The sequence below is a fragment of the Scyliorhinus torazame genome, chromosome 28, assembly GCF_047496885.1.
Source record: "Scyliorhinus torazame isolate Kashiwa2021f chromosome 28, sScyTor2.1, whole genome shotgun sequence".
NCBI classification, from domain to species: domain Eukaryota; kingdom Metazoa; phylum Chordata; class Chondrichthyes; order Carcharhiniformes; family Scyliorhinidae; genus Scyliorhinus; species Scyliorhinus torazame.
Window position 1 is genome coordinate 33794394 of NC_092734.1, and position 20091 is coordinate 33814484.

Consider the following 20091-nt stretch of genomic DNA (forward strand, 5'->3'; position numbering starts at 1 on the left):
TCATCTCTGTTTTAAAGAATCGTCCCTTCAGTCTGAGGCTATGCCCTCTGGTTCTAGTATTTCCTGAAAGTGGAACATCCGCTCCACGTCCACTCTATCCAGGCCTCGCAGTATCCTGTAAGTTTCAATAAGATCCCCCCTCATCCTTCTAAACTCCATCGAGTATCGCTCCTCATACTACAAGTCCTTCATTCCAGGGATCATTCTTGTGAATCTCCTCTGGACCCTCTCCAAGGCCAGCACATCCTTCCTTAGATACGGGGCCCAAAACTGCTCACAATGCTCCAAATGGGGTCTGACCAGAGCCTTATACAGCCTCAGAAGTACATCCCTGGTCTTTATTCTAGCCCTCTCGACATGAATGCTAACATTGCATTTGCTGTCCTACCAAGCTCAGATAACCAGTCGAGCTTGTGAAGTGGCTCATTTACACTTAATATACACACTCGTGTGAACAAGATTTATGAGGAAAGATCGGCAAACTAAATTAACATGTCTTGCGCCTTTTTGAATTGCTGGAACTCAGGGAACCTATAGTTCCTCGTTGCTTTTGCTATGGCAACGCCTTGGCTAATCATAATAGATGGGTGTAGCTAATGCGAAGTGGGAGCTGCAACACAAAATAGGAAGACATTATACTTGGAGAGTGGGCACAATATAATTAATAAATTAACTTCAGTGTTGGTGGGCGTGTGAGGTGGCATTCCTTTGTCGTATTATGGATAGGGAGGAGGTTCATTTAAGCAGCACTGTTTCCTCCTCTGCTTACACATCCATAAACAACTTGCTAATCAATCAGCACTTTATTTCTCCTGTAGGTATAAATCCTTGTGCTGGTTTGAAATTTGGGCATTCTTGCGTTTTGTTCTGATGAGTGCACGATGAAAAACTTCCGCAACATGTTTCGCCTTTCAGCAATATTCAGGTTCGGTGTTACCAAGTGACTGTAACAGTACAAGTGTAGGTACTGGCCACCGAAAGCACCAAATCGAGTCCCCTCAACAACAACAACTTGCATTTATATAGCACCTTTTAATGTACTAAAACATCCCAAGGAGCTTGACAGGAGCATTATTAAACAACATTTGACACTGAGCCCCATAAAGGGGCATTAGGGCAAGCATTCAAAAACCTGTCCAAAGCTGTGGATTTCAGCGAGCATCTTAACGGGACAGGAAGAGGCGGAGAGGTTTGGGCTAGGAATAAAGGCACAGCGGCTAATGGTGCAGTGAAGACAGCCTGGGATGTGCCAAGAGATAACTTTTTTTAATGTTTAAAGAAGGCTGCACAGGGGCGACATGGTGGCACGGTGGTTAGCACTGCTGCCTCACAGCGCCAGGGACCCGGGTTCGATTTCCAGCTTGGGACACTGTACGGAGTCTGCACGTTCTCCCTGTGTTTGCGTGGGTTTCCTCCGGGTGCTCCGGTTTCCTCCCACAGTCCAAAGATGTGCAGGTTAGGTGGATTGGCCATGATAAATTGTCCTAGTGTCCAAAAGGTTAGGTGCGGTTACAGGGACAGGGTGGGGGATTGGGCCTAGGTAGGGCGCTCTTTCAGAGGGTCGTGCAAACTCAATGGGCCAAATGGCCTCCTTCTGTACTGTCGGGATTCTATGACTGTAAAGAGCAATTCAGTCCAAAGTTCAGGGACGAGCTTAATGCTGGAATGATTTACCAGGTAAACAGCGGGGAGTGGTGTCCCACATGGATCGGAGGAGGGACCACTGTTGTACACAACTTACCCATCTTGGGAATCGGAATTACAATTTCGAAAGTTGCAGACGACACCAAATTGAGGGGTGTAGCTAATGCGAAGTGGGGGCTGCAACACAAAATAGGAAGACGTTATACTTGGCGAGTGGGCACAATGTAATTAATAAATTAACTTCAGTGTTGGTGGGCATGTGAGGTGGCCTTCCATGACAAAGTGTTATGGACAGGAAGGAGGTTCATTTAAGCAGCACTGTTTTCTTCCCTACTTACCCATCCATAAACAGAAACAGTGTTTTCATTTGTTTCCCTCTTTTAGAGGGTGTGGCATGATTCCCAGCTTTGCTGTGATCCAATTTTCTATTAATAACCCCACAGCAAACCCAAGACTCTGAACTCGGAGGGTTAGTTTATTTGCACACACAAAAAATGAGGGAGGAGGATACCAATATTGTCTCCTTGCCACTCCCTCAACGGTAGCACAGTGGTTAGCACTGTTGCTTCACAGCGCCAAGGACCCGGGTTCGATTCCTGGCTTGGGTCACTGTCTGTGCAGAATCTGCATGTTCTTCCCGTGTCTGCATGAGTTTCCTAAGGGCACTCAGGTTTCCTCCCACAAATCCCGAAAGTGCTTATTTGGTGAATTGGACATTCTAAATTCTCCCTCAGTGTACCCGAACGGGTGCCGGAGTGTGGCGATAAGGGATTTTCACAGTAACTTCATTGCAGTGTTAATGTAAGCCGATAAAGATTAATGTTATTAAAAGAAGGATAGGGAACCAAAAGATTTACAGGGATGTGACCAGAGAATAAAGAATTGTTTCATGCAAGTTCAGAGTCCAGAATCAAAGTACAATGGTGTATTTCTACAAAGAGGTCGGCAGGTTGAAAATTGATGCTGGATATTTCACTTTTTCAGTAGAATTGATTTCCATGATTGTAGACACACAGAGATGAATTAATCTTGTAAGCGATGGTACAATGTAGATGGGGCCAGGCATTCAAACCTGGACAGAGTCCATTTCCTGTGCTGCAGCCTGGGAGGTGAAAAAATTACGGATCAGCTTTGCAGTATAGCAAAGTAGTTTAGCTGGTTCTCCCAACTAGAGGTTCCTGTCACATGACTTCCATCTTTCCACACAATCTTTGATGAAGGATATGTTGTCCTTTTCTGGTTCCCAGAGATTGTTAAATGCCCCAACCATTAAGAATTGAGGAAGGTTACAGGGCTCTTTGTCCTAGCAGACTAAAAGGTTGGCCAGCCTGATACAGAAATGAAAATGGCCTTTGTACGATCACCTTTGAACTTGGTGATTGCAGCCAACAGAATTTATTAGGGTAACTTCAGAGATAACGAGCTGCCAATTCCTTCGATATTGCCACATGGCCCCTTTTGTTCAGGGCCACGAGACGGACATCGCTTCAGCCATTTTAAAATGCCATTGTCCAGTTTTTCAAATTTTAGAAATTAGCTATGATTACCCCATTACAGTCGGAAGGTTAAGCATGTCACCCTATCATTGGAAAATAGTGACTGAATGGGCACAGGAGCAGAAGGATCTGGGGGTGCCAATTCATAAACCGTTCAAGTAGTATTGCAGATGAATAATGTCATCAATAAAGTCCTGCAGTCCATTTCCAGAGGGATTGTATTGAAAAGTTAGAAAGTTATGTTTGACTTTTACAGAACCTTGGTTAACCCACACTTTGAATACTAGACAATCGGATCTCCATATTATAGAAAGGACACAGCCACTGATAGAGAACTGAAAAGCTGAGATTGAGCAGGAAAGATTGCCCAGGCTGGGTCTCTTCTGTAAAGTGAAGACCGAGGGGTGCCCTGAGAATGGTCTTTAAGCTTCTGATGGGATAGATGCAGAGCCGATGTTGGTGAGATAAATATAAGACACTCAATAATGAATCCACGATGGAATTCAGGGGGAACCTCTTCCTTGACGCAGGGAGTGGCTTTCTTCGAAAGGGCTGGCATTGACATGATGGGCCGAAAGATGGGTTCCAAAGATGGAACTTGCTTTGTGAAGTAGGGAACACAGCATCCAATTTGAGCATAGAAACATCCCATACATTGGCAACGTGTTACTATTTTCAGTGGGTTTTTCGTTGGCTACATGCTGACCAGAACACCAGGGAGACCCCCAGGGAGACCCCCCCCCCCTCCCCCGTCCCTAGGGGCTGCACTGGGATGTTTAGCCTAGGTTTGGACGTGCTGAGGCACCCACCAGCACGCTGCAACTTTCTCCTGCCCCCCCCCTTTCACCTTTCTCCCCCCTCCCCTTTCACCAGATTTCTCTCCTCAGGTCCCTCTGACCCACCCAGTGGCCTTTTCAGACAGGACGGGCGATGTTGCAGTTTGCCGACATGTCATCACCCCTCCCTCCCGACTCGCACGGCTCTGTTCACCACAACCCCCCTTCCTGCGGCTAAGATGTCGCCGGTTTTTAAGTCACAAATGAAAGGTTGTGAGTGAAGCACTCATTGCCCACACTCAGACCTTGTGCCATAATGTAACTTTAAAAAATCCCAATGTTAATTCCATTTGTCTTCAATCATACTGTAAGTTGTCAATGAGTAATTTGACGCAATGAGGCATGTTGCTTGCGTTGTCAATAGTTGCCGATGATATTACAATGATACTGTTGCTATTGTGTAATTGAAAGGTTCATGGTCAGGGTTTGGTGGTTAGGGATGGGGGTTAGGAGATGGTGGTTAAGGTTAACCTATATAGAGAAAATGCTGGAAAATCTCAGCAGGTCTGGCAGCATCTGTAGGGAGAGAAAAGAGCTAACGTTTCGAGTCCAGATACCCCATTGTCAAAGCTAACAGACAGAGAAAGTGGAAAATGTTTATACTGTGGAGTGAGAATGAAAGGTGAGACATAGCCACAGAACCCCAGGGAAACCGAATGCCCATAGCCACAGAAACCAAGGGGAAAGAGCGCTAATGGCAGTCCCCAGAGAGGACAAAAGATGTGAGAGGCCAAACAGCAGAGAAACTAACATCAGAGAATGAACTGTGACAGATGTAGATGTGACACCTGCCACAGTTTACCCTCTGATGTTAGTTTCTCTGCAGTTTGGCCTTCCACACCTTTTGTTCTCTCTGGGGACTGCCATTAGCGCTCTTTCCCCTTGGTTTCTGTGGCCATTAGCACCCGGTTTCCCTGGGTTTCTGTGGCTATGACTCATCTTTCATTCTCTTTCACAGTATAACTATTTCCCATTTTCTCTGTCTGTTAGCTTTGACAAAGTGCCATCTGGACTCGAAACGTTCGCTCTTTTCCCTCCCTACAGATGCTGCCAGACCTGCTGAGATTTTCCAGCATTTTCTCTTTGGTTTCCGCATCCGCAGTAATTTGCTTTTCACCTATATAGAACCTTGGTAAGGCCGCACTTGGAATATTGCGCACAATTCTGGTCGCCACACTACCAGAAGGATGTGGAGGCTTTGGACAGGGTGCAGAGGAGGTTCACCAGGATGTTACCTGGTCTGGAGGGTGTTAGCTATGTGGAGAGGCTGAATAGATTTGGACTGTTTTCATTAGAATGACGGAGGTTGAGGGGTGACCTGATCGAGGTCTACAAGATTATGAGGGGCATGGATAGAGTGGATGGGCAGGCACTCTTTCCCAGGGTTGAGGGGTCAGTCACCAGGGGACATAGGTTTAAGATCCATGGGGCAAAGTTTAGAGGAGATGTGCGAGGCGGGGTTTTTACACAGAGGGTGGTGAGTGCCTGGAACGCGTTGCCAGGGGAGGTTGTGGAAGCAGATACATTAAAATGCATCTCGACAAATACATTGATAGGATGGGTAGAATAATAATAATAATTGCTTATTGTCACAAGTAGGCTTCAATGAAGTTACTGTGAAAAATCCCTAGTCGCCACGTTCCGGCGCCTGTTCGGGGAGACCAGTACGGGAATTGAACCTGCGCTGCTGGCTTTATTCTGCAATGCAAGCCAGCTGTTTAGCCCACTGTGGGGCTGGTTTAGCAATTATGTCAGCTTCTGAGTTACTGGAGTTATGAAGATGTATGCAAAATATTAATTTATAATGTCAGCCACTGGACATGTGTTACTCTGTAATGTCGTCGGCTGGACTTATATATGTATTGAACATTTTGGAAAAGAACATTTACAATGCAATCGACACTGGCGACCATCAGCTATTATGTTGCATTTGCCAAGGACCCGAGTTGCTTTCTGGAGAATCAGAGTTTATGGAGCTCTCAGAATGGTTACATGATCCAGCTCTTGGGTGTAAAAATTGATACAGGATTTAGAATAATGAGTGAGAGCGAGAGCTGAGCTCTTTGCCATTTGAGAAGCCTACCAGAAGACCTCATTGCTGCCAACGGAGCATTCTTCTAGTAGAGTTCCAAATTACCCGGCCACGGCTGCAGACCAACTTCTCCACCTTGGAAAGCGACCCTTAAGTTGTAAACAAACCTCTGGGCAATCTGTGATTTTTTCTTTCTTGATTTTATTTGTTACTTAGCCAAGTTTTGTTTAAATATGACACTCTGCAGACTTTATTTCCATTAGCGTGTTGTTTTTGAATTAGTGGGTAGTTAGACATATTTGTATATTTTAAGCCTTTTGTTAAGAATTTCTGCATTTCTTTGGGCAGCACGGTAACATAGTGGTTAGCACAGTTGCTTCACAGCTCCTGAGTCCCAGGTTCGATTCCCGGCTGGGTCACTGTCTGTGCGGAGTCTGCATGTTCTCCCCATGTCTGCGAGGGTTTCCTCCCACAGTCCAAAGACGTGCCGGTTAGGTGGATTGGCCATGATAAATTGCCCTTTGTGTCCAAAAAAAAGTTAAGTGGGGGTTACGGGGATAGGGTGGATACGTGGGCTTGAGTAGGGTGCTCTTTGTGAGGGCTGGTGCAGACTCGATGGGGCAGATGGCCTCCTTCTGCATTGTAGGGGTTCTATGGATTGGGCATTGTTGGAGGGCACCCCTGCAGTAAGGACATCCCCTGCTCTAAGAGTACCCAATGTCCTCCACACATCACTACAACCCCCTTCACCAGGGCCTGCCTGATTGGCTTTGGCCAGGCCGTCCCAGTTACCCTTACCCAAGGCCATGCTCTGTTTGCCTCTGGTGAGGAGTTCCAGTCCACTGTACGGCAGCTAATCTGCCCTGCTGAGCAGTTGACCAATCATCTGCTCTCAATGAATCAATCAATGGGAGGTGTGTCTGGAATTTGCTCAACAATTCGGGACAGGACCTGACAGGATTCCAGTGCATGGGGGAGGCCAGACTCGTTTTTGTTCTCGTTCTGTGTTTAATACGTGAACGATTCACCCTTCAACACTCCTCCGTCATGCAGGGCTGGGCTTACCATAATGGGGGGGGGGGTAAATATTCCACAATTTAGTCCAACCCATCAGACATGTCTCAGTGACCAGAAGACGTAGGGGCAGAAGTAGACCATGATGTGTTGGGTGTTCTGGATCACATACAGGTCACCAAGACTTGAAATAGTGCAACACTATTTTATTGAATCATTAACTGTTTAAACTTACCTAGAGTGTGGGTTAGTACGATACTAGCTTGAACTAAAGACCTCTGCCTTGTCCTAACCAGTCGATGCACTCAGCACATGGTGAATGTCTGTGTTACAGGCTGTGAGCTCTGTCCTCCTAGCGAGCTGCAACTCGAATGAGCGGGAACTCTGATGCTCCCTGTCTTTATAGTGCGTGTGCTCTCACTGGTGATTGGCTGCAGTGTTGTGTGTGTTGATTGGTCCCACTGTGTGTCCATCAGTGTGTGTCTGCACCATGATATACTGGTGTATATTATGACAGGCCATTTGGCCCATTGAGTCTGCTCTGCCATTCAATGCTGATCTGATGTGCTAATCCTCAACTCCACTTTCCCGCCTCATCCCCATAACCCCCGATCCCCTCACTGATTAAAACTCTGTCTCTCTCAGCCTTGAACATACTTAACGACCCAGCCTCGACAGCTCTCTGCGGTAAAGAATTCCACAGATTCACTCCCCTCTGAGAGAAGAAATTCCTCCTCATCTCTGTCTTAAATGGGCGACCCCCTTACTCTGAGATGCTGCCCTCTGGTCCTAGACTCTCCCACAAGGGGAAACAACCTCTCAGCATCCACCCTGTCAAACCCCCTGAGAATCCGATATGTCTCAATAAGGTTTCCTCTCACTGTGCACAGCAATCTCGCCCCGTGAGTCAGGTCAAGTTGGAAGTCCCACTCCCAGAGACTTGAGCACAAAACCTAATCTCTTCCCGCATTGCCAGCACCGAGGGGGTGCTGCACTGCCAGAGGTAAATGAAAAAAATGAAATGAAAATCGCTTATTGTCACAAGTAGGCTTCAATGAAGTTACTGTGAAAAGCCCCTAGTCGCCACATTCCAGCGCCTGTTCAGGGAGGCTGTTATGGGAATTGAACCGTGCTGCTGGCCTGCCTTGGTCTGCTTTCAAAGCCAGCAATTTAGCCCTGTGCTAAACAGCCTCACATCTTTCCAGCGGAGACTCAGTCGCCATACGATCTCTCAGGCGGGTGTATCCCATAGAATCCCTGCAGTGCAGAAGGAGGCCATTCGGCCCATCGAGTCTGCGCCGGCCCACTGAAATAGCGTCCTACCCAGGCCAACTCCTAAAGGCTATATTTATATTAAAAAAGAAAGAGTGGGGGTTTCCCTTGTGTTCTGACCAACATTTATCCCTCCAATAACATCACTGAATCAGGTCACCTGGTCCCCAGCTGCTTGGGTGAACTTGCTTTTGCAAATGGGGCTGGTTTAGCTCAGTGGGCTAAAGAGCTGGCTTGTAATGCAGAATAATGCCAGCAGCGCGGGTTCAATTCCCGTACCGGCCTCCCCGAACAGGCCCCGGAATGTGGCGACTTGGGGCTTTTTACAGTAACTTCATTGAAGCCTACTTGTGACAATAAGCGATTATTATTAAATTGACTGCTGTGTTCCTCGCGCCTCAAGTGACGCCCTTTCAAAAGACGTTCCTCAGCTGTAAAGGCTTTGGCACTTCCTAAGGTTGAGCTAGGCACTGCACAGTTCTCTTTCCTTTTCTTTCGGTTTTTCGAAAAAATGAGGAAGTTCAGTTCAGATGATGTTCAGCTAAGTCTTGTGTTTGGCGAGGGCGAGTTGTCTTGTCTGTGTTTCACCGGGCGCTGTTTGGGCTCGGGCGTTTTAACAAGAGTAACGTGGCTCTCATTCCCTTACAGAATGACAAGCCGCTGGGCCATTCTGCTAGTCGATCGAGCAACATCTCAAAGGTACGTATCCAATTTCCGATGAAGTCTTGTCCTTAATTTGCTGTTGAAACCCTATATTGCTGGCTGCGAGATGGTCGTTTAAGGTCATTCTATTATGAAAATCATTGTTGCTGTCGGAGACTTTGTTAAGGAACTGCCTTGCCATTCTGTACCCCTATCTGTCATTTCCTCGGATCAGTCCTCATCAAAGAACAAAGAACAAAGAAATGTACAGCACAGGAACAGGCCCTTCGGCCCTCCAAGCCCGCGCCGACCATACTGCCCGACTAAACTACAATCTTCTACACGAAGATTGTATCAGCAATCTTCTACACGAAGATTGTACCAGAATCTTCTATCAGCAGGGGAGATGCTCGTTAAAGTTCCGCTGATTAATTGACATGACACAGACTGTAGAGGTCTGCCCAAGGATTAAAGATAATTGCTGATTAATACTGTCCACGGCATTTAAAACAATTAAAGAGTTGGTGAATTTATCTTTAGGGGACCTGGAAATGTAATGCCCGGGGTCTTAGGCCCTGAGTAAAGTGTCCCCCAGGCAAAACTTAGGCTTCAGGCCTCATTTGGGCCCAGCAGGAGCTCAACGGCCATTTAATCGCTGCTCTCTGACGGAAATGCCGCACGGGGTGATCAAAGAGCTTGTTCAATTTGATTATGCCTGATCTGTATCCTCCCTTTTGCCTGGCTTCTGAAACCCCGATTTTAAAAAAAAACATTTCCCCCCAATCATCCACTTGTTTAAATCCAATTCTCTTCCCACGTCCAGTGGTTGCGCTAAGACAGACTTTCATCTGTTTCCATAGCTGGTAATTCCCGGAACAGGTCGCTCGTCCCTCGCCAGGGGCGTGTAGCTTGAGGAGGGACCACTCCACATCAAGCGTGGTTGACCAGGAGTCTATCCCGCTCTGACCGCCCGACATTGGCCTGTTAGGAAGGAGTTGCAGGTTGACACCATGTTTGACTACGTTAGGAACGCTCCCCTCTTTGGTTGTCTAGTCCTGGGGTGGGCCACGAACCCAGAGCTTCCAGGACGCTAACCCACTCCGCCACAATAGCTCCATTTGTTTAAACGGGGTATTACTCAACAGGGGGATATCGCTGCTTGTTCTCTTGTCCTGATGCGTTTGGTCTTTCGGTTCCGCTCTCCTTTCTAATATTAAATGTTTTGAATTCAGTCTTGGGGTTTGGGTGTCGCAGACCATGCCAGCATTACTGCCCATGGATGGATGCTCACTTCAGGTACGGTTAAGACTCAGCCATGTCCCTGTGAGGGTGGAATCCTGTATAGGGGGCGGACTGGGCAAGGATGACATGTTTGGAAGCGATTAGTGGACTGATCTGACACACGACGCAAAGCAGCGTCAATACCAGCTCTTTAAAAATAACCTGCAGATTTATTCTAAGCTGATGAACGCATGCTTATCAGCCCAGTGACATGACCTCGACACTTTTGTGTGTGTGTGTGTGTGTGTGTGTGTGTGTGTGTTTGTGTGTGAAGTCTGGAGCTTAAACCATGCACAGCACTGGGCCCAAATGAGGCCTGAAGCCTGAGGCCTAAGTCTTGCCCGGGTGGGGGGGCACTTTACTCAGAGCCTAAAAACCCGGCCTTTGCATTTCCAGGTCCCCTAAAGATAAATTCACCAACTATTTCCCTGATGTGTTACGGGGGTGGAGGGGGGAAATAAAATTGAGATTTTGTTTTCCAAAAGTTGGGCAAATGATCCACAATTAAGAGCTGAGGGAGATAAACAAGCCGTGATGACAGTATCCTGCTACATCCTCGCTCGGTTTTAAAAGGTCATATTAATATTGCATTCAGTCAGAGAAGCAACTGTTGTACTTCATTAACAAAACATCTTGAAACCTGGAAGGAAGGCTTCTCGTGATTTGAGATGTGTATCTATGAATCAAATCATTGTGCAGCTCAAGGGCCTGGTATTCTCCATGCACTCGATCCATAAAAAAAAAGATTGCATTGAATGTCGCCGGGGAAGACGTCAAAGAACAACAAAGAACAAAGAAATGTACAGCACAGGAACAGGCCCTTCGGCCCTCCAAGCCCGTGCCGACCATACTGCCCGACTAAACTACAATCTTCTACACTTCCTGGGTCCGTATCCTTCTATTCCCATCCTATTCATATATTTGTCAAGATGCCCCTTAAATGTCCCTATCGTCCCTGCTTCCACTACCTCCTCCGGGAGCGAGTTCCAGGCACCCACTACCCTCTGCGTAAAAAACTTGCCTCGTACATCTACTCTAAACCTTGCCCCTCTCACCTTAAACCTATGCCCCCTAGTAATTGACCCCTCTACCCTGGGGAAAAGCCTCTGACTATCCACTCTGTCTATGCCCCTCATAATTTTGTATACCTCTATCAGGTCGCCCCTCAACCTCCTTCGTTTCAGTGAAAACAAACCGAGTTTATTCAATCGCTCCTCATAGCTTATGCCCTCCATACCAGGCAACATTCTGGTAAATCTCTTCTGCACCCTCTCTAAAGCCTCCACATCCTTCTGGTAGTGTGGCGACCAGAATTGAACACTATACTCCAAGTATGGCCTAACTAAGGTTCTATACAGCTGCAACATGACTTGCCAATTCTTATACTCAATGCCCCGGCCAATGAAGGCAAGCATGCCGTATGCCTTCTTGACTACCTTCTCCACCTGTGTTGCCCCTTTCAATGACCTGTGGACCTGTACTCCTAGATCTCTTTGACTTTCAATACTCTTGAGGGTTCTACCATTCACTGTATATTCCCTACCTGCATTAGACCTTCCAAAATGCATTACCTCACATTTGTCCGGATTAAACTCCATCTGCCATCTCTCTGCCCAAGTCTCCAGACAATCTAAATCCTGCTGTATCCTCAGACAGTACTCATCGCTATCCGCAATTCCACCAACCTTTGTGTCATCTGCAAACTTACTAATCAGACCAGTTACATTTTCCTCCAAATCATTTATATATACTACAAAGAGCAAAGGTCCCAGCACTGATCCCTGTGGAACACCACTGGTCACAGCCCTCCAATTAGAAAAGCATCCCTCCATTGTTACCCTCTGCCTTCTATGGCCTAGCCAGTTCTGTATCCACCTTGCCAGTTCACCCCTGATCCCGTGTGACTTCACCTTTTGTACTAGTCTACCATGAGGGACCTTGTCAAAGGCCTTACTGAAGTCCATATAGACAACATCTACTGCCCTACCTGCATCAATCATCTTAGTGACCTCCTCGAAAAACTATCAAGTTAGTGAGACACGACCTCCCCTTCACAAAACCGTGCTGCCTCTCACTAATACGTCCATTTGCTTCCAAATGGGAGTAGATCCTGTCTCTAAGAATTCTCTCCAGTAATTTCCCTACCACTGAAGTAAGGCTCACCGGCCTGTAGTTCCCGGGATTATCCTTGCTACCCTTCTTAAACAGAGGAACAACATTGGCTATTCTCCAGTCCTCCGGGACATCCCCTGAAGACAGCGAGGATCCAAAGATTTCTGTCAAGGCCTCAGCAATTTCCTCTCCAGCCTCCTTCAGTATTCTGGGGTAGATCCCATCAGGCCCTGGGGACTTATCTACCTTAATATTTTTTAAGACACCCAACACCTCGTCTTTTTGGATCACAATGTGACCCAGGCTATCTACACCCCCTTCTCCAGACTCAACATCTACCAATTCCTTCTCTTTGGTGAATACTGATGCAAAGTATTCATTTAGTACCTCGCCCATTTCCTCTGGCTCCACACATAGATTCTCTTGCCTATCCTTCAGTGGGCCAACCCTTTCCCTGGCTACCCTCTTGCTTTTTATGTATGTGTAAAAAGCCTTGGGATTTTCCTTAACCCTATTTGCCAATGACTTTTCGTGACCCCTTCTAGCCCTCCTGACTCCTTGCTTAAGTTCCTTCCTACTTTCCTTATATGCCACACAGGCTTTGTCTGTTCCCAGCCTTTTAGCCCTGACAAATGCCTCCTTTTTCTTTTTGACGAGGCCTACAATATCACTCGTCATCCAAGGTTCCCGAAAATTGCCGTATTTATCTTTCTTCCTCACAGGAACATGCCGGTCCTGTATTCCTTTCAACTGACACTTGAAAGCCTCCCACACGTCATCGCCTTTTCTCCGGCTGACTCGTGTAGGTGGACCTTCAACATCAATCAAATTCACGGAGGGAGCGAGTGCTCCGATTCTCTTATGTGCTCTGCCTCACTGTCCTTGCAGTTAGCGGCATTGGCCACAAACAGAATAGTGCCTGAGTGGTTCAAAAAGGAGCCTTACATTTGTACGAGGTCCTTCCTTGGTAACTCATGTCGGATCAGTGTGGCAGACCGTGCACTGTGTACTGCTTTGGTTTGTTACTTTTGACTTGCTCCCGTTTTCCGATGTTGAAATCTCCGCGGCGGAATGAACCGTAAGTGAAGTGGTCTTTCCTTTTAGTCCCAGTTCTCCACTTCCCCCAGTAGCAAACCGCAGGGAAGCAGTGCACTTGGAGCCACTAGGCTTCAACACGATCATGCCGCTGACTTCAAGCAGCAGTCATGAGCGGGAAGAGCAGAGGGGTCTGGAGATCGCACCCCCCCCTCCTCTCAGAATGTCATGCCTAATCTTAGTTATACTGTGATCTCCACCTAAAGACTGCACAGTCTTAGAGGTAATGCCCTCTGATCTTGCCAACTCTCTCAACCCCCCCCCCCACAATATCCATTCTTCCGATTCTGGTCTCTTGAATGCCCCCCAATTTGTTTACCCCACCCGTGGTGGTCATTCACCCACCTGGATTCCATGGTGTGGAATCCACTCCTCAAACCTCACCCCGAATGAAATGAAATGAAATGAAAATCGCTTATTGTCACAAGTAGGCTTCAAATGAAGTTACTGTGAAAAGCCCCTAGTCGCCACATTCCGGCGCCTGTTCGGGGAGGCTGTTACGGGAATCGAACCGTGCTGCTGGCCTGCCTCGGTCTGCTTTCAAAGCCAGCGATTGAGCCCTGTGCTAAACAGCCCCAGTTTAGCCCTGTGTTAAACACCCCCCCCCCCTCCCCCTCGCCTCCTCAATTCTCCGCCCACTCCTCCTTCCGCTAAATCCCATTTCTATGACCTAGGTATCTTATCCTTCATTGTAAAGTGCCTATGGGGGCGGCACGGTGGCACAGCAGTTAGCACTGTTGCCACACAGCGCCAGGGTTAAGGGTGGAGTTTGCACGTTCTCCCCGTGTCTCCGTGGGTTTCCTCCGGGTGCTCCGGTATCCTCCCACGGTCCAAAGATGTGCAGGTTAAGTGGATTGGCCGTGCTAAATTGCCCCTTAATGCCCAAAGATCTGTAACTTTGGCGGATTGACCATGATCAATTTCCCATTAGTTGCAGGGATTGGACAGGGGAGCGGGTCTAGGTCAAATGCTCTTTCAGAGGGTGGGTGCAGACTCGATGAGCTGAACATCCTCCTTCTGCACTGTGTGGACTCTATGACTCCATATTAAATATAGTTGAAATAATGATTTACCCGTGTGGGCTCGTAATTGGGTCTCCCGGGTTTCTCTGCTGCCGATGCCTGTTCAGATTGAGGTGGGAAGACGCCAACTTTGTGTACCTACTTCCATCTGAATGATTTAAGTTGCTAGTCAGCACATCTCCAGCATTTGCTGCTTAATACTGCTGTGGAGCTCCGTGCTCAGCAGGAGGACCAGCAGCGTTGTTTGGGGCCCGTGTGGTACACGTAGCCCGCTCTCCTTGAGGGCAGGTTCTGCTAAAAAGATTGCTGCACTGTCGCTCTTTGAAATCCAAACTAAAAGGACAGAGGTAGGGATCCAGAGTGATGGGCGTATGGAGTGATGGGGTATCAGACGGGCAGCTGGACAGGAGAGGAGACAGCAGGGGTCAAACAGGAGACCCTCCCTCGGAAGGTCAGCACATCCTTCCTTCCTTGGATACGGGGCCCAAAACTGCTCACAATACTCCAAATGAGATCTGACCAGAGCCTTATAGCCTCAGAAGTACATCCCTGGTCTTGTATTCCAGCCCTCTCAACATGAATGCGAACATTGCATTTGCCTTCTGAACTGCCAACTGAACCTGCACCTTCAGATGATCGGCCTTAATGATCACCTGACACCTGGGCTTTCTAAACATTTTTGCATTTATTTAAAAACACTCAATTTGAATTCTAAAACTGGCATGGTGGCATTTGAACGTTTAGAATCATTCCGGCCCCTAGGTTACTGAACCAGTACCCACTCCCTCCTGAACTATTTCTTTTTAAAAAAAAATTTTTTATTAAGGTATTTGAAAATGTTTATATAAATAACATAGACAATGACATCAACATGGTATAATAAACATTCCCCCCCCCCCCCCCCCCCCAACCCCCCACCACATCTCAATCCTCACTCACCCCAACCATAAAACAACAACTGCCCAGGGGCAGCACGGTAGCCTTGTGGATAGCACAATTGCTTCACAGCTCCAGGGTCCCAGGTTCGATTCCGGCTTGGGTCACTGCCTGTGCGGAGTCTGCACGTCCTCCCCGTGTGTGCGTGGGTTTCCTCCGGGTGCTCCGGTTTCCTCCCACAGTCCAAAGATGTGCAGGTTAGGTGGATTGGCCATGATACATTGCCCTTAGTGTCCAAAATTGCCCTTGGTGTTGGGTTGGGTTACTGGGTTATGGGGATAGGGTGGAGGTGTTGACCTTGGGTAGGGTGCTCTTTCCAAGAGCCGGTGCAGACTCGATGGGCCGAATGGCCTCCTTCTGCACTGTAAATTCTGTAAATTCTATGAAACAATCCGGCTCTCCGGAGCCCTGGAATACTGCATCTACAAGTCCCCCGGGCCTGACGGGATATATCCAAGGATTCTATGGGAAGCAAGAGATGAAATTGCAGAGCCGTTGGCAATTATCTTTTCATCCTCACTGTCAACAGGGGTGGTACCAGGGGATTGGAGAGTGGCGAATGTCGTGCCCCTGTTCAAAAAAGGAACTAGGGATAACCCTGGGAATTACAGGCCAGTTAGTCTTACTTCGGTGGTAGGCAAAGTAATGGAAAGGGTACTGAAGGATAGGATTTCTGAGCATCTGGAAAGACACTGCTTGATTAGGGATAGTCAGCACGGATTTGTGAGGGGTAGGTCTTGCCTAACAAATCTTATTGAATTCTTTGAGGAGGTGACCAAGCATGTGGATAAAGGTAAAGCAGTGGATGTAGTGTACATGGATTTTAGTAAGGCATTTGATAAAGTTCCCCATGGTAGGCTTATGCAGAAAGTAAGGAGGCATGGGATAGTGGGAAATTTGGCCAGTTGGATAACAAACTGGCTAACCGATAGAAGTCAGAGAGTGGTGGTGGATGGCAAATATTCAGCCTGGATCCCAGTTACCAGTGGCGTACCGCAGGGATCAGTTCTGGGTCCTCTGCTGTTTGTGATTTTCATTAATGACTTGGATGAGGGAGTTGAAGGGTGGGTCAGTAAATTTGCAGACGATACAAAGATTGGTGGAGTTGTGGATAGTAAGGAGGGCTGTTGTCGGCTGCAAAGAGACATAGATAGGATGCAGAGCTGGGCTGAGAAGTGGCAGATGGAGTTTAACCCTGAAAAGTGTGAGGTTGTCCATTTTGGAAGGACAAATATGAATGCGGAATACAGGGTTAATGGTAGAGTTCTTGGCAATGTGGAGGAGCAGAGAGATCTTGGGGTCTATGTTCATACATCTTTGAAAGTTGCCACTCAAGTGGATAGAGCTGTGAAGAAGGCCTATGGTGTGCTCGCGTTCATTAACAGAGGGATTGAATTTAAGAGCCGTGAGGTGATGATGCAGCTGTACAAAACTTTGGTAAGGCCACATTTGGAGTACTGTGTACAGTTCTGGTCGCCTCATTTTAGGAAGGATGTGGAAGCTCTGGAAAAGGTGCAAAGAAGATTTACCAGGATGTTGCCTGGAATGGAGAGTAGGTCTTACGAGGAAAGGTTGAGGGTGCTAGGCCTTTTCTCATTAGAGCGGAGAAGGATGAGGGGCGACTTGATAGAGGTTTATAAGATGATCAGGGGAATAGATAGAGTAGACAGTCAGAGACTTTTTCCCCGGGTGGAACACACCATTACAAGGGGACATAAATTTAAGGTGAAAGGTGGAAGATATAGGAGGGATATCAGAGGTAGGTTCTTTACCCAGAGAGTAGTGGGGGAATGGAATGCACTGCCTGTGGAAGTAGTTGAGTCGGAAACATTAGGGACCTTCAAGCAGCTATTGGATAGGTACATGGATTACGGTAAAATGATATAGTGTAGATTTATTTGTTCTTAAGGACAGCACAGTAGCATTGTGGATAGCACAATTGCTTCACAGCTCCATGGTCCCAGGTTTGATTCCGGATTGGGTCATTGTCTGTGCGGAGTCTGCACGTCCTCCCCGTGTCTGCGTGGGTTTCCTCCGGGTGCTCCGGTTTCCTCCCACAGTCCAAAGATGTGCGGGTTAGGTGAATTGGCCAATGATAAATTGCCCTTAATGTCCAAATTGCCCTTGGTGTTGGGTGGAGGTGTTGAGTTTGGGTCGGGTGCTCTTTCCAAGAGCCGGTGCAGACTCAAAGGGCCGAATGGCCTCCTTCTGCGCTGTAAATTCAATGATAATCTATGATTAATCTAGGACAAAGGTTCGGCACAACATCGTGGGCCGAAGGGCCTGTTCTGTGCTGTATTTTCTATGTTCTATCTGCTGACATTTTAATTTTCCCCGAGAAAGTTGACGAACGGCTGTCACCTCCGGGTGAACCCGACCATCGACCCTCTTAAGGGTCCAGACTGAGAAACCCAGCCATGTCACTAACCCGGTCTCTGCACTCGGGGGCTTCGAGTCCCTCCACATTAACAAGATCCGTCTCCGGGCTACCAGGGAGACAAAGGCCACGCTAAATTGCCCCTTAGTTCTTCTGTGAGTGTGTGTGTGAGTCTGGCTCTGCTTGCTGTGGTGTAGTGCCCTTCGTGTTATAAGCCCCAGGAATAATTCAATACAGAAACGCAGTGTACGGAAAGGCTGAGAGAGAGAGAGAGAGAGAAAGGTGTGCATTGACTGGAATGACGGGGCTCAGGGAATGTAAATGGGATGCCTATGTATTGGACCCGCAGGTACGCGGGTCATCAGCTGCACACGCATGTTTTCCAGGAGGCATCAACGCACGATCTCCCACTGCGAACCGCCCTGCCCTCCCACTCCCGCCATTGGCTGATCGACACGCTCATCTTCATGGACCTGGGGCATGACAGTGATGGCAGCAAACCCTGCTGCCCAGGCACCCTGGTGTGCCCGGTCCAGACTGAAGTCTGTATAGGCTACTGCCCGGGCATATCGGGCATCTATCACAGCGCGGACGCACCTGTGTGCGGGTGTCTGAGAAATCCCCAGACAGGTCCCCACTCGATCGCCTGGAAAGACCCACAGACCCAGAGGTGCAAAAGTTCGGAGTGACCGTCACTCTACCGGCCTCCTCCATACCCCCGCCGTGCCTGGTGCGTCATCATCTGGCGCAGGTGGCGCACGGTCTCCCTGGTTAGCCAAAGTCTTTGGTGGCACACGGGGTCCCACATCTCCTCGAAGGACAGGCGCTGGCGGTATATATATTCCTGGATGCGACACCTCTTTGGGGTGGGGGTGGGGGGGGGGGGGTGGCGATGAGGCAGGGACGCGTGTGTCTGCTGGGAGTGCAGCTGCAGTGTAATATGGGTCCTGGGTGTGACACACACGTTGTGACAACCTGACCAGGGGGCAGGATTGATGGGGTCAGGGGCGCGGTGGGCAGGCAGGGCTTGGTGACAGCTGATGGTCCTGCGGAGACAGCTGGTGAGGCCTGTGCCCTGACGGGGGCAGTTTGCCAGGGAGGGTGCCAGAGGCCACGGTGCAGGGGTCCTTTGTTTGGGGTGAGCTCTGCTATTCCCCTGCAGTGGGGCTGAGCTTCCGATGAGTGAACTGAGGAGTGGCCGCACGTGGCTGCCACCGAGAGGCGGGGAGAATTGCGAAGGCCCGGAGAACCCAGTGTCAAACGCGCTGACTCCTTTACCGGTGCAAATACCGGTTTTGGTTGATGTTGGCGGGGGATGCACACCTCGTATTTGTCACCAGTGAGGGACCAGAGCAAGGCGCCTGAATCGTCAACGGGCACGGACCTCGATTTCAGCCGGACACCTGGGGCGGGATTCACCCGCAATCGGCGGGGCGGGCTGTACCAGCGCCAAAGAGTAAACCACTCCGGCGTTGGGCCGCCCGGAAGGTGCGGAATCCTCCGCACTTTCCGGGGGCTAGGCTGGCGCTGGAGTGCCTCCGCCGGCCAGCGCGGGTTGGCGCATGCGCAGAACCGCTGGCGTGATCCCTGCGCAGGGGGTTTCTTCTCCGCGCCGGCAATCGCCGAGCTTTACAGAGGCCGGCGCAGAGGGAAAGAGTGTCCCCAGGGCACAGGCCTGGCCGCAGATCGGTGGACCCCGATCGCGGGCCAGGCCACCCTGTCAGCACCCCTCAGGATTTTATATGTTTCAATCAAATCGCCTCTAACTCTTCTAAACTCCAGCGGATACAGCCGAACCTCTCCAACCTTTCCTCATCACACAACCCGCCCATATTTCCGGTCTCTAGTTCTGATTCCCATCCTCTGCAGTATTTTGCTTTTGTACATTGAGGGCTCCGACCCATGGGAACATCGCCATTTGCAAGTTCTCCTCCAATTCTCACCATCCTGTCTTGGGAAATATATCGGCCGTGCCTCCGCTGTCGCTGGGGCAACATCCTGGAAATCTCTCTCTAACAGCACTGTGGGTGTCCCTACAACTCAGGGACTGCAGCGGTTCAAGAAGGCAGCTCAGCGCCACCTTCTCAAGGACAACAAATGCTGGCCTAGCCAACCTGTGAATGAATAAAATAACATTTGTCTGAGTGTTGGATGAGAGGGGTCAGTTTGAGGGCCTGCTATTGGACTCATTCACTGCTCAATGGTGGAGATTAACCCAGCCTCTCCCTCTGTCAATCGACAAGACAGCCAATCCCCGCTTAAAAAGTGGAAATACTTCATTTAATTATTAGGATTTTCAAAATTGTTTGTTACCACAGAACTCTGTATGTTG

The 20091-nt window shown here is 48.7% G+C and overlaps 1 protein-coding gene across 1 annotated transcript in view; it reads left to right on the top strand.

The window, feature by feature from the left end:
• Nucleotides 1-20091, top strand: part of marchf8 (membrane-associated ring finger (C3HC4) 8) — a 96802-nt gene that overhangs the window by 38943 nt on the left and 37768 nt on the right. The window contains exon 2 of the mRNA XM_072491840.1: nt 8943-8993. Coding sequence (XP_072347941.1) covers nt 8943-8993 — 51 coding nt within the window. The remainder of the gene's footprint in view (nt 1-8942; nt 8994-20091) is intronic.